Here is a 15,619-nt window from a genome sequence, read left to right as displayed (position 1 = left end):
GCAGTTTATGAGTTCTGCTGCAGCAGACCTAAACGTACCTGCCCAGCAGCTCTGAATGAACAACAGAGCTCACAGCTCAGCATTTGAGCTCCTATAAAGAAGAGACCGTCTCCTCAAGCAGCTCCCTGACCCCTATATATCCAAAGAACCACCTCATAAAGGAGAGATCAGATTGACACTAGGTGGGTATCCTTCTGGGACAAAGATAGCAGAAGAAGAAAACTGGTAACAACCCTTACTGTTCAGCAGCTGCTGCAGGTGAACCCCAGGCAAGCAGGACCTGGAGTGAACCTCAGCAGACCTACAGCAGAGGGGCCAGACTGTCAGAAGGAAAACCAAGAAACAGAAATAACCTCATCATCAACAAATAGAACGTCCACTCAGAGACCCAATCTGAAAGCCAGCAACTACAAAGATGACAGGTGGATAAATCCATAAAGGTGGGAAGAAACCAGCGCAAAAAGGATGAAAACACCCGAAACCAGAACACCTCTCCTCCTACAAGGGATCACAACTCCTCACCAGTAAAGGAACAAGGTTGGATGGAGAACGAGTGTGATGAAATGACAGAACCAGACTTCAGAAGGTGGGTAGTAAGAAACTTCTGTGTACTAAAAGAACATGTTCTAACCCAATGCAAAGAAACTAAGAACCTTGAAAAAAGATTTGACAAAATGCTAACAAGAATGGACAAAATAGAAAGCAATATAAGTGAATTGATGGAGCTGAAAAACACAGCACAAGAACTTCGCAAAGCATGCACAAGTATCAACAGCCGAATGGACCAAGCAGAAGAAAGGATATCAGAGGTCGAAGATCAACTCAATGAAATAAAATGGGAAGGCAAGAATGGAGAAAAAAGGGTAAAAAGGAATGAACACAGTCTCCAAGAAATGTGGGACTATGTGAAAAGACCTAATCTACGTTTGATAGGTGTACCTGAGTGCAACGAAGAGAATGAATCCAAGCTGGAAAATAATCTTCAAGATATTATCCAGGAAAACTTCCCCAACCTAGCAAGGCAGGCAAACATTCAAGTTCAGGAAATACAGAGAACACCAGAAAGATATTCGTCAAGAAGAGCAACCCCAAGGCACATAATCGTCAGATTCACCAGGGTTGAAATGAAGGAGAAAATACTGAGGGCAGCCAGAGAGAAAGGTCGGGTTACCCACAAATGGAAGCCCATCAGACTCACAGCAGACCTCTCAGCAGAAACCCTATAAGCCAGAAGAGAGTGGGGGCCGATATTCAACATCCTTAAAGAAAAGAACGTTCAACCCAGAATCTCCTATCCAGCCAAACTACGCTTTGTAAGTGAAGGAAAAATAAAATCCTCTGTGAACATGCAAGTACTCAGAGATTTTGTCACCACCAGGCCTGCTTTACAAGAGCTCCTGAAACAGGCTCTACACAGATAAAGGAACAACCAGTACCAGCCACTCCAAAAACATGCCAAATGGTAAAGGGAATCAACGCAATGAAGAACCTGCATCAACTAAGGGCAAAACAGCCAGCTAGCACACTGACAAATTGGATAAAAAGCCAAAACCCATTGGTGTGCTGTATTCAGGAAACCCGTCTCACATGCAAGGATACACAAGGCTCAAAATAAAGGGATGGAGGAAGATTTACCAAGCAAATAGAGAGAAAAAAAAGCAGGAGTTGCAATTTTCATCTCTGATAAATTAGACTTTAAAGCAACAAAGATCATAAGAGACAAAGAAGGACATTACATAATGGTAAAAGGATCAATGCAACAAGAAGAGCTAACGATCCTAAATATATACGCACCCAATACAGGAGCACCCAGATACATAAGGCAAGTTCTTAATGACTTACAAAGAGACTTAGACTCCCACACAATTATAGTGGGAGACTTTAACACCCCATTGTCAATATTAGACAGATCAACCAGACAGAAAAGTAACAAGGATATCCAGGACTTGAACTCAGACCTGGACCAAGCAAACCTAATAGGCATTTACAGAACTCTCCACCCTAAATCCACAGAATATACATTCTTCTCAGCACCACATCACACCTACTCTAAAATTGACCACATAATTGGGAGTAAATCACTCTTCAGCAAATGCAAAAGAACAGAAATCATAACAAACAGTCTCTCAGACCACAGTGCAATCAAGTTAGAACTCAGAATTCAAAAACTAACCCAGAACCGCACAGCTTCATGGAAGCTGAACAACTTACTCTTGAATGTTGACTGAATAAACAATGAAATGAAGGCAGAAATAAAGATGTTCTTTGAAACCAACAAGAATGAAGACACAACATACCAGAATCTCTGGGACACATTTAAAGCAGTCTCTAGAGGAAAATATATAGCAATAAGTGCTCACACGAGAAGCAAGGACAGATCAAAAATTGACACCCTATCGTCAAAACTGAAAGAGCCGGAGGAGCAAGATCAAAAAAAACTCAAAACCTAGCAGAAGACAAGAAATAGCTAAGATCAGAGCAGAACTGAAGGAGATAGAGACACAAAAAACCCTTCAAAAAATCGATAAACACAGTAGCTGGTTTTTTGAAAAGGTCAACAAAATAGACAGACCACTAGCCAGATTAATAAAAAAGAAAAGAGAGAATAACCAAATTGATGCAATAAAAAACAATAATGGGGATATCACCACAGATTCCACCGAAATTCAAACCATCATCAGAGATTATTACAAACAACTCTATGCACATAAATTAGTAAACCTGGAAGAAATGGATAAGTTCCTGGACACTTGCCTCCTCCCAAGCCTAAACCAGGAAGAAGCTGAAACTCTGAACAGACCCATAACAAGTTCTGAAGCTGAGGCAGCAATTAACAGCTTACCACCCAAAAAAAGCCCAGGTCCAGACGGGTTCACAGCCGAATTCTACCAGACATACAAAGAGGAGCTGGTACCATTCCTTCTGAAACTATTCCAAACAATACAAAAAGAGGGAATTCTTCCCAAATCATTTTATGACATCAACATCATCCTGATTCCAAAACCCAACAGAGACTCAACAAGAAAAGAAAACTTCAGGCCAATATCCATGATGAACATAGACGCAAAAATATTCAATAAAATACTGACAAGCCGATTGCAACAGCACATCAAAAAGCTTATCCACCATGATCAAGTAGGCTTGATCCCGGGGATGCAAGGCTGGTTCAACATACGCAAGTCTATACACGTAATTCACCACATAAACAGAACCAAAGACAAAAACCACATGATTATCTCAATTGATGCAGAGAAGGCCTTTGACAAAATTCAACAGCCCTTTATGCTAAAAACCCTCAATAAGCTAGGTACTGATAGAACGTATCTCAAAATAATAAAAGCTATTTACAACAAACCAACAGCCAATATCATACAGAATGGGCAAAAACTGGAAGCATTCCCCTTGAAATGTGGCACCAGACAAGGATGTCCTCTCTCACCACTCCTATTCAATACAGTACTAGAAGTTCTAGCCAGAGCAATCAGGCAAGAAAAAGAAATAAAGGGCATTCAAATAGGAAAGGAGGAAGTCAAATTGTCTCTATTTGCAAATGACATGATTGTATATCTAGAAGACCCCATCGTCTCAGCCCAAAATCTCCTAAAACTGATAAGCAACTTCAGCAAAGTCTCAGGATACAAAATCAATGTGCAAAAATCACATGCATTCCTGTACACCAATAACAGACTTAAAGAGAGCCAAATCAAGAACGAACTGCCATTCACAACTACCACAAAGAGAATAAAATACCTAGGAATACAACTAACAAGGAACGTAACGGACCTCTTCAAGGAGAACTACAAGACACTGCTCAACGAAATAAGAAAGGACACAAACAGATGGAGAAACATTCCACGTTCATGGTTAGGAAGAATCAATATCGTGAAAATGGCCATACTGCCCAAAGTTATTTACAGATTCAACGCTATCCCCATCAAGCTACCAATGACCTTCTTCACAGAACTGGAAAAAACCACCTTAAACTTCATATGGAACCAAAAGAGAGCTCGCATAGCCAAGTCAATTCTAAGCAAAAAGAACAAAGCGGGAGGCATCACACTACCGGAGTTCAAACTATACTACAAGGCTACAGTAATCAAAACAGCATGGTACTGGTACTAAAACAGAGATATAGACCAATGGAACAGAACAGAGGTCTCGGAGGCAACACAACATATCTACACCCATCTGATCTTTGAGAAACCAGACAAAAACAAGCAATGGGGGAAGGATTTCCTGTTCAATAAATGGTGTTGGGAAAACTGGCTAGCCATGTGCAAAAAGCAGAAACTGGACACCTTCCTGACACCTTACACTAAAATTAACTCCAGATGGATTAAAGACTTAAACATAAGACCTAACACCATAAAAACCCTAGAAGAAAATCTAGGCAAAACCATTCAGGACATAGGCATAGGCAAGGACTTCATGACCAAACACCAAAAGCATTGACAACAAAAGCCAAAATAGACAAATGGGACCTAATCAAACTCCACAGCTTCTGCACAGCAAAAGAAACAGTCAGTAGAGTGAAATCGGCAACCAACAGAATGGGAAAAAATTTTTGCAGTTTACCCATCTGACAAAGGGCTGATATCCAGAATTTACAAAGAACTAAAACAGATTTACAAGAAAAAAACTAACAAGCCCATTCGAAAGTGGGCAAAGGATATGAACAGACACTTTACAAAAGAAGACATACGTGAGGCCAACAAACATATGAAAAAATGCTCATCATCACTGGTCATCAGAGAAATGCAAATCAAAACTACATTGAGATACCATCTCACGCCAGTTAGAATGGCGATCATTAAAAAATCTGGAGACAACAGATGCTGGAGAGGATGTGGAGAAATAGGAACACTTTTGCACTGTTGGTGGGAGTGTAAATTAGTTCAACCATTGTGGAAGACAGTGTGGTGATTTCTCAAAGACCTAGAAATAGAAATTCCATTTGACCCAGCAATCCCATTACTGAGTATATATCCAGAGGATTACAAATCATTCTACTATAAGGACACGTGCACACGAATGTTCATTGAAGCACTGTTTACAATAGTAAAGACCTGGAACCAACCCAAATGCCCATCGATGATAGACTGGACAGGGAAAATGTGGCACATATACGCCATGGAATATTATGCAGCCATCAAAAACGATGAGTTTGTGTCCTTTGTAGGGACATGGATGAACCTGGAAACCATCATTCTCAGCAAACTGACACAAGAACAGAAGATCAAACACCGCATGTTCTCACTCACAGGCGGGTGTTGAACAATGAGAACACATGGACACAGGGAGGGGAGCACTACACACTGGGGTCAGTTGGGGGGAAATAGGGGAGGGATTGTGGGGGGTAGGGAGCTAGGGAGAGATAGCAAGGGGAGAGATGCCAGATGTAGGTGATGGGGAGGAAGGCAGCAAATCACACTGCCACGTGTGTACCTATGCAACAATCTTGCATGTTCTTCACATGTACCCCAAATCCTAAAATGAAGTAAAATAAATAAATGGGGAAAAGAAAAAGAAAGAAAAAAAAAGACCACTCTAAATCTCCCTCTAATGTACATCTTTTAAAGCCACAAATTTCAATAATAAAATTTATTGTCATTCTGTAAGTTAATCATTAAATGTATATGGCACTTCTTAGATAATATCCATTAGGATACATAATTAGCATTATTTTAAAAGTGTGATACTATAAATACCAGGGTAATTATCAAATATTTGATAATAATACGAAAATTCTTACTGGTCTGACGTCACCACAGGAATTGGTAAATTGTCGAGCCAAGCCAAAATCAAGCATGTAACATTTCCTACATGTACTAGGAAAGCGACCCATAGCGAAGTTCGACTAGAAAAATAAAGAAGGAAAATATACACATTCTTATGATACTTAGTCTTTACATTTTACTATTCCTACATTTTAAGTCTTCTTCTAGTTAAGCTCTATATAACACACGTTCCAAATATACTATTATTATAGTCAATGACATTTAGTAGGTATTAAAATATGATTTCGTTTTGGGTTCTATTAATGTCTAATATCAGGTAAACTTTGAACAAAAAAGAATGTAAGTGACGAAGGTTACACACACAACAACATTAACTAGACTTGGAACTCTAAGTTCTTGAAATTCTAGTCTAAGTTAATGCCTAAATGACAACCCAAATCCTACTTAAAAAACAGAAATTTTAAAGAATTTCCTATAAGCATCAAAAAGCTGAATTTCACTAAGTCCAAAATTAAAATACAATTTATAGAAACATTTCAAAACAGACAAGAAAAATAAACTTTGTATTCTTTCCCTAATGAAAATCAATGTAATATTAAATGACCACAAATGCAAACATAAGTATGTAAGAGGACTTGTCGAGGTAAAAGCAAAATTGTCACCAAAATTGTCATTTTTTAAAAAAAATTATTCTACTTAGAAAGCTTTCTGATAAAAAACAGAAACTCTTCCAATCACCATGGTTCTCAAATAACAATGCATAGAAATAGACTGACTGCAATATCAAATTTAGTTAGCATTTTCATGTAAACTAATTTTAGAAGTCATGTAACAACAGATGGTTATACTTTTCAACTGTACCAACATATGATAAATTTATAGTAAATACAGTATATCAGAAATGGGTCATTTCATCTAATGAATGTTTCAGTGTTTGATTAAACACTGAAAAGGACAGAAAAGCCTATTTCACAGTTATGGAAATGACTATTTCTAAGAAAAACAGATTAGCAAATAAAAACCCAACTATATTTCCATAGTAGCACTCAGGAGAAAAATAAGGTCTTTCACAGCAGATGATTTCTTATAAATAGAACTTTTGACTTCAAGAACACAGTATGAACAACTGAAAGCAACATATATAATTTTTTAACATATATATATATATATATAAAAGAAACCAGGGAATAATGCCAATTTAGGCATAAGGCTAAGTAACTGGCAAGTTAGCACACATAATAATAGTCAAACATAAAGCTTTTTTAAGAGACAGGGTCTCACTATGCTGCCCAGGCTGGAGTGCAGTGGCTATACACAGGAGGGATCGTAACTCACTCTAGCCTCCATCTCCTGCACTCGAGAAATCATCCTGCTTCAGCTGCCTGAGTAGCTGGGGTTATGGGCATGTGTTACCACCCCAGTCTCATTTTTTATTTTCATTGTATGAGAAAAATTCCTGAAAACAAGCTGTAGTTTGTAATTATCACTTAAAAAATTAAGAGGTAAGTTGTATTTTTGCTTCCAGGTGTTACTATAGAAATGAAAATATTACCTTGTGTCTAACCACAGCAAATACACAAAGCTACATTTGTAATTTATTGTGTCCCATCATAATATTAAGAGCATCAAACTCATTATGTGCTCTGGATAGAAAAGGCCCCTACCGGTTTGATGTCTCGGTGCAAGAAACCCACAGAATGAATGCTTTCTATAGACTCCAAAATCTGTCTACCCAGCCGGAGAGTAGTACTGATGGTGAATGTGCCTCGGGACTGACTACGGCGAAGATCTGCCAGATTACGACCCTGTGGAAATCAAACAAACACTTTCAAATACAGTACTAAAAATATGTTGTAAGAGAAGACTGGGAAATCGCTCACTTGCCATTGAAAAAGGTTTTCAGTAAAACAGCAATAATTTTTTTTTTCTTTTTTTGAGATGGAGTTTTGCTCCTATTGCCTTGGCTGAAATGCAATGGCGCAATCTCAGCTCACTGCAACCTCTGTCTCCTAGGTTCAAGTGATACTCCTGCCTCAGCCTCCTGAGTAGCTGGGATTACAGGTGTGCACCCCCATGCCCAGCAACTTTTTGTATTTTTAGTAGAGACGGGGTTTCACCACGTTGGTCAGGCTGGTCTCAAACTCCCGACTTCAGGTGATCCACCCACCTTGGCCTCTCAAACTACTGGGATTACAGGTATGAACTACCACGCCCAGTCAACAGCAATAATTTTACTCAAATTGTGATCCTCTCACTCAACAGATGTCTTAATCATATGAATGTTTCAGACAAGTTTTAGAATAACCAGTTTTTTAGCATATCATGTTTCTGATTCATCATGTTTCCCTTTATCGCTGATGTCACAACAAAAGTCTTGATTATTTAAAATGTAAGTAATCAAATATGTAATTAATATGCACTAAATTTGTATTTATTTATTTAAAATATGTGATCAAATATATATAATGTGCGCGCGCGCGCGCCCGCGCGTGCGCGCACACACACACACACACACACACACACACACACACACACACACACACACACACCACGGCAGTAATTCCTCATTACTGCCTAATATATATTCTCATACAAGCTACTTAACTTTCCTGAATCAGTTTCCTCATAAAAACAAGCTAATAAAATCTACCTCACAGAGCTCTGTGAGGATTAAACAAGATCTATGTAAAGTTTTTTTACGTCTTTTTAATTTTTTTAAATAGAGATGAAGTCTCACTATGTTGACCAGGCTGGTCTCAAACTCCTTGCCTCAAGTGATTCTCCCATCTCGGCCTCCTGACAAGCTGAAATTGCAGGTGTTAGCCACGGTGCCTGGGCCCATATAAAGTTTTTAGAATACTCTGGTACAAAATAGGTACTCAACAAATGCTAACTATTGTTATTATGACCAAACATACGACAAAAATTTAATTTACTTGTAGAAGTATAAAAAACCAATGAATACATCCAGCCTCTGCCATTCATGATTGCATTGATGCCTCACAGTACCCTAAATAGAAGTTGTTCCTGTGCCTGTTTTACAGATAAGAAAACTGAGACTCAAAGAGGTTAAATAATGTTAACCTGTTAATGTAAAGCTGTTTTTCAAATCTAACTCTGTCTGACTTTAAAGTGTTCTTTTACAGTCCTCTTTCACAGAGCTTTTCTAAAGGCTTTTTCGTGATGCTGCTCCACCAAAGTTCCTTGTTGCTTAGGCAACAAACCAGTAGCCTGAAAAGGAGAGCAGAAAAGAGCAGGACCATGGCCTTGCAGTACTACCTCCCAAAGAAAAGACTGGCTCTCCAATCACAAGGGATATTGGAAATATCCCAATCTCTCTATTCCCCAAATTTTATAATATATGTTTAGGGGTACCATGCCTCTAATACCATCACTTCATCTAAAGATAACTGATTCACTTTTGAAAAGTAACAAATTTTTAGATTAATATCATTCAAAATAAAATACAAAGTACTCCTCAAGTAACCTAACAGTTTAAAAGTTGCAGTAAAGTCAGGATCCTTTCATATTTCATATCTTCTTTTTTAAATGCAGCTTTCTCATAATATAAATTAGTTGGGATTTATCTTACTTATTATTTTTAATGGTGAGAAAATTTGTTGTTCCCTACACTCCTAGCAAATGTAAAATAAGTGGCCATCTACAACAGTGAATTGTATAACCATATGAGAGTACCTAATAACTTTTATTAGTATTCCAATAGTTTTTTTCTTCAAAAATCCAAATTTTGATTGCTGAAAATATACCTAAGATAGTATTGAAACTTTATTTGTAAACAGCTTTCACCACAACAACTTTCAAAAGGAAATCAAATTTGATTTATGACATTAGTAATACTTTAAAAGATTTAAATATTTTAAAATATAAGCCTAACATATCAACTCATAAAATCAGAGAAGGTAAATACGAGACTGATAAGAATATGGGGTGAAGTGTTATTAACATGGTAAAAACATGCAAGTACCCACTAAATTATACTTTAAAGTAAATACTACCAATGAATTATTATTTGTTACACAGAAAAATTATAAACAATCTATGGTTATACATGGTTCTACTTTATCCATGGTTTTACTTTACTGGTTCCAGTTACCCACAGTCAACCATGGTCTGAAAATATTAAATGGAAAATGCCAGAAATAAACAGTTAATAAGTTTTACATTACAGGCCATTCTGAGTAGTGTGATGAAATCTCACACTATCCTGCTCCATCAGGCCCAGGACGCGAATCATCCCTTTAGTCCAGCATATCCACATGTTGTTATCTGCCCATCAATCACTTAGTGGCCCAATCAGTTACCAGATGTCCAGGGTTCAGTATGATCTGTGGTTTTAGGCATCCACTTGGAGCCTTAAAAAGTATCTCCTCAGATAAGGGGGTACATAAGTACATCAATAAATGAATAGTTACATAAATAATGGGACAGACATCTTACTGACTGTCAATCAAACAATGAAGAATCAAGAACTTAGGAACACAAAGAAGAAACATCAAACACTGGTGTCTACTGGAGGGGGAGGGTGGAAGGAGGGAGAATAGCAGAAAAGATAACTATTGGGTACTGAGCTTAATACCCGGGTGACATAATATTATGTAGAAAAAAACCCCATGACACATGTTTATCTAGGTAACAAACCTTCACATATATCCTCAAACTGAAAATTAAAAATTTTTTAATACAATATGTCACAAGCTACCATAGTTTGTTTAAAAAAGGAAGAAGAATATATATAGTAATGTGGAATGAATAAAAGCAGCTCATTTCTCTATAAATTTATAAGATCTCAATAAAAATGCAAATGAGTTTCTAAATTGAAGATATGAAACATACTCAAAAGGAGACAAAATAATATAATGAACCTTCATGTATCTACTAGTCACCCAGAATTAACAATTATCAATTCATGACCAATCTTGTTTCATCTACCATTCACCTCCCCATCCATATCCTCTCCCCTCCCACCCACACATACTGAATTATTTTCATGTAAATTCTAATCATAACAATTTCATCTATATACATTAAAAAGTGTAGGCCCAGTGTGGTGGCTCACATCTATAATCCCAACACTTTGGGAATCCAAGGCAGGAGGATCACTTGACCCCAGAAGTTCAAGACCAGCCTGGGCAACATACTGAGACCTCATCTATACAAAGTATAAAAAAACTAGCTGGGCATGGTGGCACACACTTGTAGTCACAGCTACTCAGGAAGGTGAGGTGAGAGGGTCACTTGATCCCAGGAGGTAGAGGCCACCACTGTGCTCCAGCCAGGACAAGACCTCGTCTCACCAAAAAAAAAAAAAAAAACAAAAGTGTATAAAAGGAAAGAGATAAAAATATAAGAAGTTATTAGCAATTATATCATTGTAGATTTGAATTAGAAACATCAATATGAACCATGGCATACTTTCTCATTCTTTTTAAATATATTTCTTAAATCCATCCACTTGAAAAGAATTAAAAATGACCAACCCAATTTCAACAGACACCCACATCGTCTAGACTTTGGTCACTAAACATCATTTCCCATTACAAGGAACCAAGGTTTAATGGAGAAATGAATGGGTGATTTCAGATCTGGAGTATAAAACATACAGAATGAGCCTGGTACATAGTGTTGCACCAAAAAATAATAATGCTATCAAAGACTGCTGCAGCCTAGTCCTAACAAAATGAATCCAGATCCAACTTAAGGGAGGCCTTTGTAGCAAAAGATGAGACAATTTTAATATTTAAAAAACTGGAGGCCAGGCACAGTGGCTCACGCCTGTAGTCCCGACACTTTGGGAGGCCAAGGTGGGTGGATCACTTGAGGCTAAATGTTCAAGACTAGCCTGGCCAACATAGAGAAACCTCATCTCTACCAAAAATACAAAAATTAGCCAGGTATGGTGGTGTACGCCTGTAATCCCAGCTACTTGGGAGGCTGAGGCAGGAGAATTGCTTGAACACACTATATGGAGATTGCAGTGAGCCAAGATAATACCATTGCACTCCAGCCTCCAGCCTGAGCGACAGAGTGAGATTCTGTCTCAAAAAAAAGAAAACTGCAGTAATTGAAAGACATCAAACATGTTAAATCCATGAATTTATGGATTTATTATATAGTTATATATTTATTATATAGTTATATATTTATTGTATGTTTATATTAGAGAACCAATTCATTATTCTAAAAGCTGATAAAATATTCAAGTTGTAGTCCTAGCTTTCCTATATAAAATATACTTGATGACAACCTAATAGTGAGTGCAGGGCTTTTAAAGAAGAATTCTAGCTAATAAAAGAAGGAAAAAGATGATAGAACACTATATTTGCAACCCCCATTAAAATAATGGATGATGATTACAAATGGGTTGATAAAACCATTAGGAGAAAAACCACTGGTAACTTTAAAATGGATGGACCAGGCTGACAACGCCTGCACCCACTGACCAACCTTAACCTCACTAAAAGGGAGACAACCAGATACTGCCTCCTGATGTGATGCAAGAGGAAGCATACAACTCACCTCTAAAGTATCCTGACAAAGTAAAACAAAACTGGAATCTTATATCATCATCAATTTATAGAAAATATAGGTGACAGAAATACATATTAAAGACGACAGGAAAAAAAAACAGCAAAATCCAGAATATGGTAATTTGTACATATCAAATTCCTCCATTTTTATCAATAACAATAAACACAACAAAAAGAAAATTGCAAGAAAATAAAACACAAAGGGAGAGCCAATAGATTAAAAGAGGCTTAAGAGATAAGCAATGTGTGAACCCTATTTGGAGCCCAATTCAAATAAACCAAATGTTAAAAAAAAAAAAGTTACTACAGAGATGGACAATCAAGGAAATCTGAAGACTGGTTTGATATTTATGCTATTACTAAGGAATTATTATTAGGTATTGTGGTTAACTTAAGAGAAAAAAAGAGTTCTGGTCTCCTAGAAATGTATATATAAATAAAATATGCCTTGAATTAGCTACAATTTTGGGAGGGATGGGAGAAAGTGAAAATACCTGAAACAAGATTAGCCATACACTGATAGTTGTTGAAGCTGGGTAATGAGTAGACAGGTGCAAATTATACTATTTTCTCTACTTTGTGCATGTTTAATTTTTCCCATAATAGAAAGTTTTTTTTTTTGTTTTGTTTTTTTTTTTTTTTTTTTTTTTTTTTGAGACGGAGTTTCACTCATGTTACCCAGGCTGGAGTGCAATGGCGCAATCTCGGCTCACCGCAACCTTCGCCTCCTGGGTTCAGGCAATTCTCCTGCCTCAGCCTCCTGAGTAGCTGGGATTACAGGCACGCGCCACCATGCTCAGCTAATTTTTTGTATTTTTAGTAGAGACGGGGTTTCACCATGTTGACCAGGATGGTCTCGATCTCTTGACCTGGTGATCCACCCGCCTCAGCCTCCCAAAGTGCTGGGATTACAGGCTTGAGCCACCGCGCCTGGCCTAATAGAAAGTTTTTAAAAGGTACTAGGTATTAGGCAATCTAGATCTACAGTTGTACTGGTTATAAAACTTGAAAACATGTTTTGTACCTCTGTAGTTGATGTGCTTACCACAATATATCACCCTTTGGCTATACTAAAGATGCTCATGTAAAGCTTCAATGGTGACAAAATATTAGATGATACCTGGCCAAGGTCTTGCAAGGGGAATTGAGGAAAAAAAAACAACAACAACATGTACAACTGCTTGAGCTCTGCAAGATTTTAAAAATCATTTTAATGGCAAATAGAATTTCTACTACAGAGATAGGGTTGTTCCTTAAAAATTTTTAAGGCAGATATTATGTAATAGAATCAGCAGGAGGAAAAGAACAAGCTTAACTTATGAATAATGAATTTATAGTTTTTAGAATAAATTAGGACTATCCGTGGGAAGCTGAATACATGGAGGAGACCCAGTAGTTATCCTCCATATGTCAAATAAGAGAAAATATGCTCTAGTGATTATACCAGCTTTAGCCTAGTCCCAAATCAAGTCAACCAGAAATTGTACAGATGGGAGTTTAAATGGGTTAACTTTCTTATGAAAGGAAAAAAAAATACAGCATGCAATTCAAATGGAAAGGTTCTTAGACAAGTCCATAAAAACTTGCCAAAGGCCACAAAGGCCATCACTGCCTAATATACACCAGTCTCTTAGGTTTCCTAGTACTAGGAGCTTTCCCATTTACAGAAAGTCAGATTTAGGCAAGTACAAGAATGAAAATGAGTATATGCTAAGGCTGAGAGAGACTCTGCAGACTAAAGGAAAAAAGCTGCCTTCTATAATTCTCCAGTCAGTAGTAACCTGAGACAAAATGAACAGTTTTCTCCTATTACTGCCTAAAGAATACTGGCTTCAAGCTTCCACCAAGGTTTAACACCCATCAAGTAACTTAGTACCAGACAAATCACAAACGTCCTTGACACTCAGCCTCTCTGCGTGCAAACAAGAATAAAACTTGTTCTCTCCTCCTCATGGGCATATAGTGAGGATCAAAAGAGATGTATGATGAATCCAGATGAAAACTATAAAATGTCACACAAAAAGTTATATTATTACTAGCCAAAATGAGAGAAAGCAGGATCCAAATTAATTACCTAAAAAGGTTCAGAGGCTGGATGTGGTGGCTCACATCTATAATCCCAGGACTTTTGCCCAAAGTGGGTGAATCGCCTGAGGTCAAGATTTTGAGACCAGCCTGGCCAGCATGGTGAAACCCCATCTCTGCTAAAAATACAAAAATTAGCTGGGCATGGTGGGGCGCACCTCCAGCCTGGGTGACAGAGCAAGACTCTGTCTCAAAAAACAGACGCCCAAAACGAAGTTTGCTTGAGATGAAAAGAAATACTGAGAATTCTAGATCTAGGTAGCAAGATCAAGATGAAATATGGCTTCTAAGCTCTGAGGGTGACTACAGTTCACGGGTGTGTGTGTGTGTGTGTGTGTGTGTGTGTCTGTGTGTGTGTGTGTGTGTGTGTGTGTGTGTTTTTCAGGGGTAGAGATAATGTCAGAGAAAACAAAATGGTTTCCCTTCTCCCCACTGTAGTCATTATTCCAATATTCCTGCTCTGAATTTCTTTCCTCTGCTCTCTCGACCTAACTCCACTGCCATCTACAGAACAGGAAACAGGCTGCAGTGGCTCACGTCTATAGTCCCAACACTTTGGGAGGCCAAGGCAAGCAGAATGCCTGAGATCAGGAGTTTGAGACCAACCTGGCCAACATGATCATACCCCATCTCTACTAAAAATAAAAAATTAGCCAGGCATGGTGGGGCACACCTGTAATCCCAGCTACTCAGGAGGCTGAGGCAGGAGTATCACTTGAACCTGGGAGGGGGAGGTTACAGTGAGCCAAGATTGCACAACTACACTCCAGCCTGGGTGACAGAACAAGACTCCATCTCAAAAAAAAAAAAAGAATAGGAAAGAGAGTTATGTTACTGATGAAAAAAAGAAAAAAGAATGGCATATCTCCTCTATCTTAACTACTGCTTAAAGTTTCAAGTAGTCAAGACTGGTACTTGCTATAGTTTTTTCTTTTTCAGTGTTTATTGTAGGTTAGTGGGTACACGTGCAGGTTTGATACACAGGCAAACTGTGTGTCACTGGGGTTTGGTGTGCAAATGATTCTGTTACATGGGTAGTGAGCATAGTATTCAACAGTTAGTTTTTCGACCTTCATCCTCCTTCTTTGCTCCATCCCCAATGTAGGCTATCGTTCCCCTCTTTGTGTCCACATGTACTCAGTGTTTAGCTCTCACTTAAAAGTAAGAACATGCAGTATTCGATTTTCTACTCCTGCATTAATTTGCTTAGGATAATGGCCTCCAGATGCATCCATGTTGCTACAAAGG

At 38.0% G+C, this 15,619-nt stretch overlaps 1 protein-coding gene across 5 annotated transcripts in view; it reads right to left on the bottom strand.

Annotated features, from left to right (window-relative positions):
- Positions 1-15,619, bottom strand: part of TTBK2 (tau tubulin kinase 2) — a 171,867-nt gene that overhangs the window by 74,203 nt on the left and 82,045 nt on the right. For all 5 annotated transcript variants that reach the window (XM_032297734.1, XM_032297735.1, XM_032297736.1 and 2 more), the window contains 2 exons: positions 7,403-7,543; positions 5,753-5,857 (listed from right to left, as the gene is read on the bottom strand). In XM_032297734.1, the coding sequence (XP_032153625.1) occupies positions 5,753-5,857; positions 7,403-7,543 (246 nt within the window). The remainder of the gene's footprint in view (positions 1-5,752; positions 5,858-7,402; positions 7,544-15,619) is intronic.

This window comes from Sapajus apella, unplaced genomic scaffold, assembly GCF_009761245.1.
Source record: "Sapajus apella isolate SASKATOON/1434 unplaced genomic scaffold, GSC_monkey_1.0 scaffold37, whole genome shotgun sequence".
In the NCBI taxonomy this organism is placed as follows: Eukaryota; Metazoa; Chordata; class Mammalia; order Primates; family Cebidae; genus Sapajus; species Sapajus apella.
This window is presented reverse-complemented; position numbering and strand designations above follow the sequence as displayed.